Source organism: Harmonia axyridis, chromosome 6, assembly GCF_914767665.1.
Source record: "Harmonia axyridis chromosome 6, icHarAxyr1.1, whole genome shotgun sequence".
Lineage (NCBI taxonomy): Eukaryota > Metazoa > Arthropoda > Insecta > Coleoptera > Coccinellidae > Harmonia > Harmonia axyridis.
This window is the reverse complement of record NC_059506.1, coordinates 18,999,982-19,013,916: the sequence shown is the minus strand read 5'-3', so window position 1 is coordinate 19,013,916 and position 13,935 is coordinate 18,999,982. Positions and strand designations below refer to the sequence as shown.

At 33.9% G+C, this 13,935-nt stretch overlaps 1 protein-coding gene across 5 annotated transcripts in view; it reads left to right on the top strand.

Moving 5' to 3' along the window:
- The window catches only part of LOC123682360 (myosin heavy chain, non-muscle), a 63,489-nt gene extending 49,761 nt beyond the window's left edge, over positions 1 to 13,728 (top strand). For 2 of the 5 annotated variants that reach the window (XM_045620935.1, XM_045620933.1), the window contains 11 exons: positions 1,492 to 1,584; positions 1,643 to 1,805; positions 2,789 to 3,147; positions 3,226 to 6,006; positions 6,072 to 6,470; positions 6,530 to 6,745; positions 6,807 to 6,966; positions 7,074 to 7,373; positions 7,430 to 7,752; positions 7,809 to 8,101; positions 12,516 to 13,728. In XM_045620935.1, the coding sequence (XP_045476891.1) occupies positions 1,492 to 1,584; positions 1,643 to 1,805; positions 2,789 to 3,147; positions 3,226 to 6,006; positions 6,072 to 6,470; positions 6,530 to 6,745; positions 6,807 to 6,966; positions 7,074 to 7,373; positions 7,430 to 7,752; positions 7,809 to 8,101; positions 12,516 to 12,657 (5,229 nt within the window). In that variant the 3' untranslated portion in view covers positions 12,658 to 13,728. Of the gene's footprint in view, positions 1 to 1,491; positions 1,585 to 1,642; positions 1,806 to 2,788; positions 3,148 to 3,225; positions 6,007 to 6,071; positions 6,471 to 6,529; positions 6,746 to 6,806; positions 6,967 to 7,073; positions 7,374 to 7,429; positions 7,753 to 7,808; positions 8,102 to 9,061; positions 9,101 to 12,515 lie in introns of all 5 variants that reach the window. The other 3 variants (XM_045620937.1, XM_045620936.1, XM_045620934.1) reach the window with 3 other exon arrangements.
- Positions 13,729 to 13,935: the final 207 nt, after the last annotated feature.

Sequence of the window (13,935 nt, the reverse complement as noted above, 5' to 3'; positions counted from 1 at the left end):
GCACTTCACAAGATATTCAACTGAAGTTTGGCATATATATTCCAATTTAGAGTTTATATAACGTGATATGACGGTTTCGATTGCAAATCTACAGGGTGATATTTTTCTGGAACACTGCCCGTTTTTTCCTCCATAACTTTTCTTGGTTGACCACTGGTAATTTCAAACAATGTTAAAAGGTAATTTGATCTAGTACTAAACTTTTTGGTTCATTGTAGTTTTATCGTATGTGTTACCGATTTCTCGATTCTCTCGAAATACTCAGGAAAATCTAAATTATCTTAATTATTCTCTCAGTAAGCTGTGATGAATAAATAATCATTAGTTTAGGTGCTTATTTTTCAGATATGTACCAATGATTCATACAGATCCAATAAACAATATAATCACAACAAAGTAGGACTACAAGAAACACCCTGTATCTCAAAAACGTTTACAGGCCCATATTAATAGAACTTCTGCGTCATAAAATTATTCAAGAAATCTCTAATTTTTGTTTGTACCTCCAATTTAGGAACATCCTTTATTTGGACAAGAGACCACTTAGAATTGCTAGGTGAAATTTTAGCGTCTTCTAATTCTAACCATGATAATCAAGCGATGTAATAAATTGATATAAAATGGATTTTTTTTTCATAAGCATGCAATACTAAGATCATTTGGTCTGCGGCATATTCGGCACTTCATTTCTATATCACATCTAGAGACAGCAAATACTTTTTCAGATAGAATTGCATGCATGAGATAGAGATAGATATTCTTTCAAGTATCTGACCTTGCTCATAAAATGAGAAATTTATGTAAATTTTTTTTTCACATAATATCCTTAATTCCAGATAAGCCCTTGCAGAGAATTCTCGGTACGTTCAAGTGTTCGCCTGCTTGAGAATGTTCTTTTGAAACCCAAAAACGGCACATAGGAGGCCTTATGTAGATTTATATGTGCTATTTTGTGTGTTAGAATAGAAATCCTCTATGTAAAGGCTCATTTTCAGTGTGATAGTACTACCACGATAGTGCTATAGTGCGAATCACTCTCGCACTATCGTGATAATAGTATTAGCGTGGAAATGAGCCTTAACAATATAAATTTCGTTCGATTTTTTGAAAATTCTTTCATCTCGAATTGAAAATTATCAAATTCTTTCGAAATAAAACCTGCTCATATGAGTAATGGCAAGGTAGTTTATAAAGAAAAAATGGTGGTGGTAGTTTCCATCAAGAAAACATATTCTTAATTAATGATTTTTTCCGTTACATGCTATACGTAGGTTTCGAAAAGTCCATCTAGAGAGTTTTCGGTAGGTTGTTGTACTAACTTTCTTTTATAGGAGTTATTTGAATTAGTTTTCTGAATTTCTTTGGTGAATTATATGAGTAGTAATTTATAAGTTGAATAATTTGTTATATATAGTTGTGTTTTGGTTTTTGTGTCTTTATGTGGTTTTGTAATTCATATTCATATTATTAATTTGAATTTCTATTGTTTAGGGCGGTTTAGAGCAACAGTTACTTCAAGCCAATCCTATTCTAGAAGCATTCGGTAATGCAAAAACGATAAAAAACGACAACTCTTCCAGATTTGTAAGTATAAGATGCTTCAATTCTCAGGTTGATATTTTTCTATTGAACACTTTTTCAGGGTAAATTTATTAGGATAAATTTTGATGCTTCTGGGTATATAGCAGGAGCGAATATAGAGACTTACTTATTAGAGAAATCACGTGCCATACGTCAAGCTAAACAAGAAAGAACATTCCATATATTCTATCAACTTCTGTCGGGTGCATCAGCAGCGCAAAAGAGTAAGTTTTCACAATTTACACTTTAAGTAATTTAATAGTGGAAAATTGAAAGATTCGAAATACTTCGAATATGGGTATAATCAAGATCACACACAATTTAATATCTACTGAAAACATGAGCATAATATACAGGGTGATTCAAAATTCAGTATCAAGATTTAAGGGGCCTATTTTTCAGATCAAAATAAGATTTTTTTTTTTCATAAATATGTGTTCGCAAACGCTTCGTTATCGAACTAGAGAATGTTAAAGTTTTAAGATTTTTTTGTTTTTTTCTTCATAGCTCATTCAGTTTTTGAGATATTAAGATCAAATTTGCAATATAGGTTACGTTTTAGGGTTCACATTATCCAGTATACCTAGTGATTGTAATAACCCATTTTCGTCCCATAAACTTGTTTGTAGTACCCCGCTTGTGTTCTCCACAAGCACTATGTAAAAAATATCTACAAATATTCTAAAAAATTGCGATTAAGTTCTTGAGGAATATATTACAACCATTCTAGTGCATTATATTTCTTCAAATGAATTATTTCATCGAAAAATTCTTCAGACACATCTGCGGAGTATATTCACTGAAAATTTAATTTCATTCATTCGAAGCCCAATACCACCTAGAAACTTTTCAAAAAAAAATTAAGTGGCGCGAAAGGAATTGTTAAGATTATGGATAATTTATCTATAACCTTTAATTCAATTGAAAAACAAAAAAATTGGGTTTAACTTTTTTGCAGATAGTCAAAAAATATGCAGTATTATCACCGCTTTGCAAAAAGATTCCAAACAAAACAAAAATGTCATGATTGGATATTATCACTTCAATACAACCTTTTTCGATTAACTAAAGCTTTCTTGACCATGCTTCTTCAGTAATTTCAATTCGGTTATAAGTTTTATTGAGAACCTCGTTCAATTTCAATGATTCCGAAATTTAGGAAATCCCTTCATTACAACATTATTGAAGAAGCCGTTTTTCTCCTCAGAGGAATTCATCTTAGAAGATCCCAAGTCATATCCCTTCATCAGAGACGATAACCACCTAGTACCCGGTGTTGATGATTCTGCTGAATTCGAAGCTACCGTGAACAGTATGAACATCATGGGAATGACCCAAGAAGACTTTAGCGCCATATTCAAGATTGTTTCAGCGGTGATGCTCTTTGGCACCATGCAGTTCAAGCAAGACAGGAACTCGGACCAAGCAACACTACCCGACAACACCGTGGCTCAGAAAATAGCCCATTTGCTCGGTCTACCGGTTACAGACATGACCAAGGCTTTCTTGAAACCCAGAATCAAGGTCGGAAGGGACTTTGTGACTAAAAGTCAGACTAAAGAACAGGTCGGTATACTAAACCTTTCATGAACACGTCTAAATTCAAAAAGAACAGTTTTGATTCATCATTGTTACTGTCCTTAGGTTGAGTTTGCCGTAGAAGCCATATCCAAAGCATGCTATGAACGAATGTTCAGATGGCTGGTAACTAGAATAAATCGCTCTCTAGGTAGAACCAAACGTCAAGGTGCTAGTTTCATTGGAATCCTCGATATTGCCGGTTTTGAAATATTTGAATTGAATTCATTTGAGCAGTTATGTATCAACTATACTAACGAGAAGCTTCAACAGCTGTTCAATCACACTATGTTCATTTTGGAACAGGAGGAGTACCAGAGAGAAGGTATTGAATGGAAATTTATAGATTTTGGTCTAGATCTCCAGCCAACAATAGATTTGATCGATAAACCCATGGGTATCATGGCCCTTCTCGATGAAGAGTGTCTTTTCCCAAAGGCTACAGATAAAACGTTTGTCGATAAATTAGTGAACGCTCACTCAGGTCACCCCAAATTTCGTAAAAGCGACTTTAGGGGTGTAGCCGACTTTTCCATCATCCACTATGCGGGCAAAGTGGATTATTGCGCGAACCAATGGTTGATGAAAAACATGGATCCTCAAAATGAGAATGTAGTCTCTTTATTCCAATCCTCACAGGATCCTTTCGTTGTGCACATTTGGAAGGACGCGGAAAACATCGGGAGGGCTAAGGGAATGTTCCGTACTGTTTCCTATTTATATAAGGAACAGCTGGCTAACCTTATGATCACCCTAAGGAACACCAATCCGAATTTCGTTAGATGCATCATACCGAATCATGAAAAACGCTCTGGAAAAATTGACGCGCCTTTGGTACTGGATCAACTGAGGTGTAATGGTGTACTTGAGGGAATAAGAATCTGCAGACAAGGTTTTCCTAATCGTATACCTTTTCAAGAGTTCCGCCAACGGTACGAACTCCTAACACCAAATGTGATCAACAAAGGTTTCATGGATGGCAAGAAAGCCTGTGAAACTATGATAAAATGCTTAGACCTCGATCAAAATTTGTACAGAATCGGACAATCTAAGATCTTTTTCAGAGCTGGAGTGCTGGCCCATTTAGAAGAAGAGCGGGATTACAAAATCACCGATTTAATAGTCAACTTCCAAGCGTTCTGCCGAGGTTTCTTGTCTAGAAGAAATTATCAGAAAAGAGTACAGCAACTCAACGCTATCAGGATTATTCAAAGAAACTGCTCTGCATACCTGAAACTTCGGAACTGGCAGTGGTGGAGATTATACACCAAAGTTAAACCATTACTGGAGGTCACTAAACAAGAAGAAAAACTTATGCAAAAAGAAGATGAGCTGAAACAGGTGAAAGATAAACTTGAACTTCAAGTTAGAGCTTCTTCTGAATTCGAGAAGAAGTATCAACAAGCCCTCGAAGAAAAAACTGTTCTTCAAGAACAGCTACAGGCTGAAGTAGAACTTTGTGCTGAAGCAGAGGAAATGAGAGCTAGAATGACTGCTCGAAAACAAGAATTAGAAGAAATTCTTCACGACTTGGAATCTAGAGTAGAAGAAGAAGAAGAAAGAGCAAATACTCTAAACACTGATAAAAAAAGGTTATTAGGCACCATTCAAGACTTGGAAGAACAGTTAGAAGAAGAGGAAGCAGCCAGGCAAAAATTGCAATTAGAAAAAGTGCAATGTGATGGCAAAATAAAAAAACTTGAAGAGGACTTGGCTCTTAGTGATGATACCAATCAAAAATTATTGAAAGAAAAGAAAATTTTGGAAGAACGTTCAAACGACTTAAGCCAAACACTGGCTGAAGAAGAGGAAAAAGCCAAACATCTTTCAAAACTGAAGGCTAAGCATGAAGCAACCATTGCAGAGTTAGAAGAAAGACTTTTAAAAGATCATCAACAAAGACAAGAAGCAGATAGAACTAAAAGAAAGGTAGAAACTGAGGTAAATGATTTGAAGGAACAATTAATGGAAAGAAGAACTCAAATGGAAGAATTACAACTTCAATTGGGTAAAAGGGAAGAAGAATTAGCACAAGCTATGGTAAGAGTAGATGAAGAAGGTGCTATAAAAGCTCAGGCTCAAAAAGCGCTCAGAGAATTAGAAAGTCAACTTGCAGAACTCCAAGAAGATTTGGAGGTTGAAAAAGCAGCTAGAAGTAAAGCTGAAAAACAAAAAAGAGATCTAAACGAAGAACTGGAAGCTCTGAAAAATGAACTATTAGATTCCATGGATTCGACTGCTGCACAACAAGAATTAAGGTCTAAGAGAGAACAAGAATTGGCCACTTTGAAGAAAACTATTGAAGAAGAAACCCAAGCTCACGAAGTTGCGCTGGCTGATATGAGGCACAAGCATACTCAAGAATTAAGTTCCGTCACCGAGCAACTAGAAAATCTGAAGAAGACTAAGAATAATTTAGAAAAAAGTAAACAGTCATTGGAAGCAGAAAACGCTGATTTAGCAACTGAGTTGAGAAATGTTAGTTCGAACAGACAGGAAACTGAACGTCGCAGGAAACAAGCTGAAAGCCAGTTGACAGAAATTCAAGCCAAACTGGCTGAAGTAGAAAGAACAAAGACTGAATTTCAGGAAAAGACTCTAAAGCTCCAGCAAGAAATAGACAGCATTGCTCAGCAACTGGAGCAAGCTGAATTGAAAGCATCTGCTGCACAAAAGAATCAAAGCACTGCAGATTCACAATTATCTGAGGTTCAAACAGCTTTAGAAGAGGAAACGAAGCAGAAACTTTCCCTTAGCTCCAAACTGAGACAGATAGAGTCTGAGAAAGAAACTTTACAAGAACATCTTGAAGAGGAAGAAGAATTGAAAAAAAATCTTGAGAAACAGGTAAGAATCCTTAAACTTAAAAGTCAAACTAATTTATATTTTAACAAATATTTTTAATCCTATAGTTGGCCAATCTCAATATACAACTTCAAGAAGCTAAAAAGAAAGCAGAAGATGAAGCAGAACAATCTGCCATATTAGAAGAGAGTAAGAAGAAACTTGCCAAAGATTTAGATGTTCTTCAAAGACAGGTTGATGAACTTCTTGCCACCAATGATAAATTGGAAAGAAGCAAAAAGAAGATTGCTGCAGAGCTTGAAGATGCTAACATTGAATTAGAAGTACAAAGACAAAAAGTTATCGAACTGGAAAAGAAACAAAAGAACTTTGACAAGATTCTGGCTGAGGAGAAGCAGGTTAGTGAACAGTTAGCTGAGCAAAGGGATATAGCAGAACGAGAGGCGAGAGAGAAAGAAACAAGGGTATTATCCTTGAGCAGGGAACTTGATGAATCAAGTGAAAAGGTGAGTGAAATATAAAAAGTTGTTATTGAAGGAAAAATTGTAATCAATTTTCATTAAAGATTGAAGAGTTGGAAAGGGTGAAAAGACAACTTCAAGCAGAATTGGATGAACTTGTCAACAACCAAGGCGCTGCTGATAAGAATGTACATGAGCTAGAAAAGGCCAAGAGGTCCCTTGAAAGTCAGTTAGTAGAACTGAGAGCACAAAATGAAGAATTGGAAGATGAATTACAACTTACTGAAGATGCCAAGCTTCGTCTTGAAGTTAATATGCAGGTATGTAAATTTAAACTTACATTTAGGTATTTTTCTGATTCATTGTTCTTCGTAATTTCAGGCACTGCGGGCGCAATTTGAAAGAGATGTACAAGCAAAAGAAGAGCAAGCTGAAGAGAAGAGGAGGGGAATAGTAAAACAGTTGAGAGAAATGGAAGCAGAGTTAGATGAAGAAAGAAAACAGAGGACTGCCGCTGTTACTGCCAGGAAGAAATTAGAAGGTTAGATAATATTCATTCCTCATATTTATCTGAAAGAAACATTTTCAATTTGCTTCAGAATAAAATTTGATTTCATTTTGAGTAACAAATATTAATTTCAATTCAAGGTGACCTGAAAGAAATGGAAGGGCAGATTGAACTACAATACAAAGTCAAAGAAGACGCTCTCAAACAGTTGAAAAAATCTCAACAGCAATGCAAAGAAGCACTTAGAGAAGCAGAAGAAGCTAGGGCAGGAAGAGAAGACCTAGCTGCCAGTTGCAAGGAAGCCGAAAGAAAAGTTAAGACATTGGAAGCTGATGTTCTTCAGCTCACTGAAGACTTGTCAAGTTCTGAAAGGGCGAGAAGGGCTGCAGAAGCTGAAAGGGATGAACTTCTGGAGGAAATTAATAGTAGCAATAACAAAGGTAATTTGAAACAGACGAATATGTGTAATATCACCTTAACCATTTTATTCCCATAGGAACACTTCTAGTTGATGAAAAACGTAGACTTGAAGCAAGAATAGCAACTTTAGAAGAGGAGCTTGAAGAAGAGCAGAGTAACAATGAAATCTTCCAAGATAGGGCAAGAAAAGCTCAACTTAACATAGAACAGTTGACAACTGAACTGGCCAATGAAAGATCATCTGCACAGAAGAATGAATCCGGTAGATTGCTTCTCGAGAGACAAAACAAAGAACTTAAAGCCAAACTTACTGAGCTTGAAACTGCTCAGCGTACTAAGACAAAGGCCACAATTACAGCATTGGAAAGTAAATTGGCTAATTTGGAAGAGCAATTAGAGGTATGGCAGTTTTAATCATTTTAACAATAGAATACCCATTCTTCATTATTTTACAGGTTGAAGCTAAAGAACGGCTCACCCAGCAAAAGACCAACCGTAAGCTAGACAAAAAGCTTAAAGAGCTCCTTATGCAGTTGGAAGATGAACGCAGGCACGTGGATCAATACAAAGAACAAGTGGAAAAGGCGAAATCTCGCATGAACGCTTTCAAGCGTCAGCTCGATGAGGCTGAAGAAGAAATAAGCAGGGAAAAGGCACAGAAAAGAAAATTCCAGAGGGAATGTGAAGATATGGCTGAAAGTCACGAGCTAATGTCAAGAGAAATTAGCAACTTGAAGAGTAAATTGAGGTAGGTTGAAGTGAAGAGATCGAGTGGTAGTAGGAACACTTAAAATATTGGGCCGGTGTTTGTTGTGGTTATGTGGGTAAATAAATATATTTACACTAATCTGGAGACATCATTTTGAATTGGTTTTAATCTACAAAGTCAATTTTTGACATATTTTTACCTTCATTCTCTTTAAGTGAAATTTTCTTCATTTGCCATTTATTCAAATTCAACTTGCTAAAAAAGAAAAGGATAACATTTCAAAACGAAAATTATAACTAAGGAAAATCGAAAATTAAATTTTTTGTTGGAAATTATTTCAATGTGAATGGTTTTAATTAATGAAAATTTTAACGTAACCTGAATGAGTTTTGTTATATTCCTCTGGAAGAAAAATATATAACAAATTTTGTTCCCTTATTATTGTCATATATTCTATGAATCTTGTTGAACGCCCAATGATCTTATAATCCGTAGATACACCCTTGAACGATCGCAGTATGCAGTACAGAGCATTGACTCCAACATTAAAGAGAGAAAGGTTGAACCTATAATCATATATAATAAAACTTGAATGGAATTAATGATTTAAAAGAAGATTGAATTTCAACCAATAATAGAATGGTTCAATATGTGGGACCAACTAAAATTATTTTGTGACCTCGATCATCAAATGCATTCATCATGCCTCTCACTCACATGTTGGAATCAGTTCCTCTCTCTAGACACAATATCTACATATTATTTTATCATTGAGAGCACCATTCACTGCAATTCAATTTCTATGACAATTTCAATAGGATGTTGATAAATAAGCTAGTCTTTCTTATTTTTGATGGATTTCTTTTATGAAGCCTTCTTAGAGAAATTCTGAGTGGAAAGAGTATTCCCAATAGTGAAACAAATCTATTACTCAAAAACACATTATGAGTAATCAATTTCTCTTATGTATGACTTCAGTTTTGAATTTATTTATTTCAGCATCAAATAACTTCAGCTAACTACGAATTTGAAAGATCGGTATGTCGATAATTTTGTGATAGCCAAATGCATTTGTACATATATTTTGTCTTTAAACAATTGCTCTCATCATTTTCTTAGTGTTGAGTGAACCAATTTAACAATAATTTTTAACATTGCTTTTGAGCTCTGAAGTAGAAAATATAGATGAATGTACTCTGAACTAAGAAATATAGGTGAAACTCCAAGTATTTATTCCTTTGAAATATGTATTCACAATTTAAAAAAAAATGATGAGCGAATTCGAAAATGGAATATGTATGTCGAATTTTTGAGTGCTCGTTCTTTGCTCAGATCTCTCCATCATGTCATCAGGATGCCTATATACTTTTGGAATTTTAAGTCAGGGTTGGCCTCAAACGATAACATTCGATGATGTATTCGTTCTCAAAACTTCGATTCGGCTTTCAGGGATCAGAGTCTTTTCAGGGATTTATTGTGTTTTCTATAAATCCCTGAAAAGCCCTAAAAACTTGGTATGTTTGTTAATGGGCTCGCTTCTATTATATAATAGAAAAGCGATGATGAGCGAATTCGAAAATGGAATATGTATGTCGAATTGTTGAGTGCTCGTTCTTTGATCAGAGCTCTCCATCATTTCATCAGGATGCCTATATACTTTTGGAATTTTAATTCAGGGTTTGCCTCAAACGATAACATTCGATGATGTATTCATTCTTAAAACTTCGATTCGGCTTTCAGGGATCAGAGTCTTTTCAGGGATTTATTGTGTTTTCAATAAATCCCTGAAAATCCCTGAAATGTTATCGTTTGAGGCCAACCCTGACTTAAAATTCCAAAAGTATATAGGCATCCTGATGACATGATGGAGAGCTCTGATCAAAGAACGAGCACTCAAAAATTCGACATACATATTCCATTTTCGGATTCGCTCATCATTTTTTTTTTTTTAAATTGTGAATACATGTTTCAAAGGAATAAATACTTGGAGTTTCACCTATATTTCTTAGTTCAGAGTACATTCATCTATATTTTCTACTTCAGAGCTCAAAAATATATAATCAAAATCCCAATGATACCTTTCGGTATTTGGGACGCTTCTATTATGGGTTCTGTAAATAATTCCTGATAGTTTAAAAACTACGAATTTGATCGAGATGACATTTTGAACTATTTGAATTCAAAATTTCACATCAAAATATGATTGCATCACCAAAACTAGAGATTCTCAATGAATTTCTGATCTGTAATGAAAATATTAGGAATGTTTCATTTCTTTATTCTGCTTGAATTCCTTGTGGTTAGGTGGTAGGATTAACATGAAATTTTGGATCTAGCTTGAAAATATTCACGAATAATTTCAAATTGATCGGATATGTTTTCACCAAAAATCAATTTTTTTATATTCTACCCCAGAATTTTCTTTGGTTATTTTGTCTTTCAATCTTGTGTCTCAATACTATCGAATCTGTTCTATACTTAAAATTTTGCATTAACTTTTAACTGTTATTCTACATCCAAACGCAAAATTCATCTTGATCGAACTAATGGTATCTTAATGATCAGTAAAACCAAATTTCAATCGGCCATATTTACCCTAAAAATTTCAAGAATATCAATTCTGTTCCTTACAATGTCTTTAATTACAAACATCTTGACGACCGCTCAAAAATCACTGACAACTCATTAGTTTTTGCCCGCTTGTTCAAATTCGTATTCATTTAAATTATTTCAAATTTTGCATGTAGATTTTTGTTTTAATATTCAATTTACTGTTCTAAACACAAATCTGAAGTCAAAACTTCCTGCTTTGTTATGCCTTGAAACAATGTTTGGAACAATTTTCTTCAGGAAATCTCAGACTAATGAACATAGATGAAGGGAGCATAAGTCATTTTCAGTAAGCAGTTATTGTACGCACATATTCTTACAAATTTGACAGATGGAGCCAAATCACAACACATTTCAGGGACCAATCTATGATACGATATTTGAATCAATTTACAAGGAGTACTTAAGTTCCTAGGTGAATGGACGTTCTGTGTTATAGCCTAAAATATATGGAAGTAAACAATTTGATAAAAACAAAGACAAACCTCATTTAAAAATCGATTACAGGTAGCGGGGAAGAACGCAGCATAGTTTAACCGAAAATTATTCTAGTTCTAGTAAATTGATTTCATTCAATATAATTATTAGATTGATATTATTATAATAATAATAATAATAAATGTATTTGTGGCCATCAAACTAAGTTCTTCAACATATAATATAATATTATTGAGCATTTGAAAATACACTATATATAATTTGACGTCCATTTTGGGCACTCTTAAAAACTGCTCCATCTATATTTATTACTCTAAAGGCTCATTTTCATGGTGATAGTAAATATCATGATAGTGCGAGAGTACACTATCATGATAATACTATCACCGTGGAAATGAGACGAAAAAACAAAAACTCTGAATGCATGCTTGAAAAGTTCGACTTCTCGACTTTGGATATATGCCAATACATCAGCACCAAATCATGGAAGGGCAACCTGCAACCAAATTTGTCTTTTCCCAACTTCTCATTAATGCTATAATGCTGCGTCCTCCTGCCATAAAATCTATACCCCTACGAAAATTCCATCCTTTGTGCACTTTCTTTCATAATGGTGAAAAAAATGGCACAAGGATTGATCTATCCTGCATGTAACATACAAATCGGTCCCATTCTCCAAAAGATATTCTTTGATTCAAGATGGTATCAGATCAGAAAAAATTGATTATTTTCCCTGAGTAAAACTACATACCTGAATTCACCAATAATTCATTTCATTTATGAACCTTGTTTATACACAAAGTTTCAGAGATAGATTTTGAAAAATAATTTTTTTCAATCTACTAATGATGCGATTCACAAAATTTTGGTGATAGTTATCTTTTCAATTATTAAGAAAACAAAATATTTTGTATGGGTATAATAATCAAATAACGGATTTAGCTAATCATTGAACTTGTCCAAGACACTGAAAATTTAAAGTTCCTAGCAAATTCAGTTGCAGAGTTATTTTGTGTATTCGACCAACGGGCACACATGATTTTAACCTCAAATTCTCCATCAGTGAGTCGAACCAATTGCTTGAGATCATTTTGAGCTTAAAAATTCTAAAATTTCAGACATTCAGGCAAATTTTTCTGCTTCCCTCATGGAACAAGCACCCAAATAGTCCACATGAAAGAATTAGGTACATTTTTAGTAGCTTACTAATTGGAGGTCGTAATGTACAACAAGCACACATTGCAACCCTATTTTTTGTGACAGAAAACGTTTGAGTTTATAATTATAATTTTGCAGAGAATTGTTTTAACAATATACTTATTACGGATGAGCTTTTTGTGTGCTAGAACTAACAAGGAGCTGTTACTAACCCTGACTGAATTGAATCTCATTTTTTCTTGCATAGAAGGACTACGGGCTCAATGGGCATTTCATCATCTCGTTTGGGTTCATCTAAGAGAAGCACAGTATCTTCCAGTGGAAACGCATCAGGGGACGATTCTACAACTCAAGACGAAACAATGGACGGGGAAGATGGTTTAAACTAATCTGGAGAAATTTTGAGATCTTGACGGGGTTTTTGAAGATTGTACACTTTCGATCTGTTTCAATCAAACCTAAAATAACACCATTGGCATAGATCAAAGGTTGTAGAAATTTCATTTCAATCTTCTTGACTTAGTTTTAACTACTGCTTTAAAACGATTAGTGCAAAACCTTGTTATGATCTCTGAAAATATTTTGTAAATATTCATAGTACTTAGGCGGCTCGTATTCTGCAAAAGTTGTATTAAAATTATCTTATTAAACGGTTTTCAAGTAATAATCAGCAATCCTCGGAAATATTCAACACCCGAAATGCTTTCATTTTCTGCTGCCATTTTTGCTTCTTTCAGAATAAGTTAGTGTTATATTTTGATATCTTATTAGTCAATTCATTTTGCTTCATATTTTAGTGGCGTTTTATTCCTTCTATTTTTTCGAACAATATGTAAAGAATTCAAGGATTTTTCTGATTATACAACCTGACTTAATAAGTCTCCGACTTCTGTTGAGACAGGCTACTTTGAGCAACATGTCGGAACACTTCTTTGGCATTTTATTTTTAATAGTGCATTTTTTCCCTTAAATTTAACAATTACTACCAAGTTTTATTCAGGTAAATAAAATATATATATATTAGCAGCTTGACTTTTGTTAAGCCTGTACTTTTTACGTCTACTAGCATTGCCTTATAGGGTGTTGATAAAAGAAATGGCGATTTCAAGATATTTTATGAATTCTTAGTAACATTTCAAATTGATACTACCTAATTTTGATACTATTAACTGTAGATTATATATTTTGTAAAAATAATTGAATTTTGATAAAGATTTTTGTATAAACAAATACTGGATTTTGTATATATCTGATTATCATTGGTTCAGGGTTCAGTTTAATAAACAATTGTCAAAAGTGAACATGCTTCCTATATTCTGATAATTTATTTTTGTCACATTTTGAGTCTATATTTGACTGATTTGTCAAAAGCTGTCTGAAACTTTTCCCATATGCCTCTTTTTTCATTTCTATTATATTCTAACTTAGTTTTCAATAAAATTGTGTAATCTTTGCACAAACTATGGTTTCTTGATTTTCTAAACCTTTAAAAAACCATTACAGTATGCTAATCATCATTTATTAAGTTTCACTTGTTATAGTTTAGCTCATCCTGAAAATATTGCTTTATATCCCTACGAAATACAAAAGTGAGCCATCAAAAACAAACGGGGTTTTTAAAGCCAATCAATTTTCTGATTGATTGCTGAATTAGACTTATTAGAAAT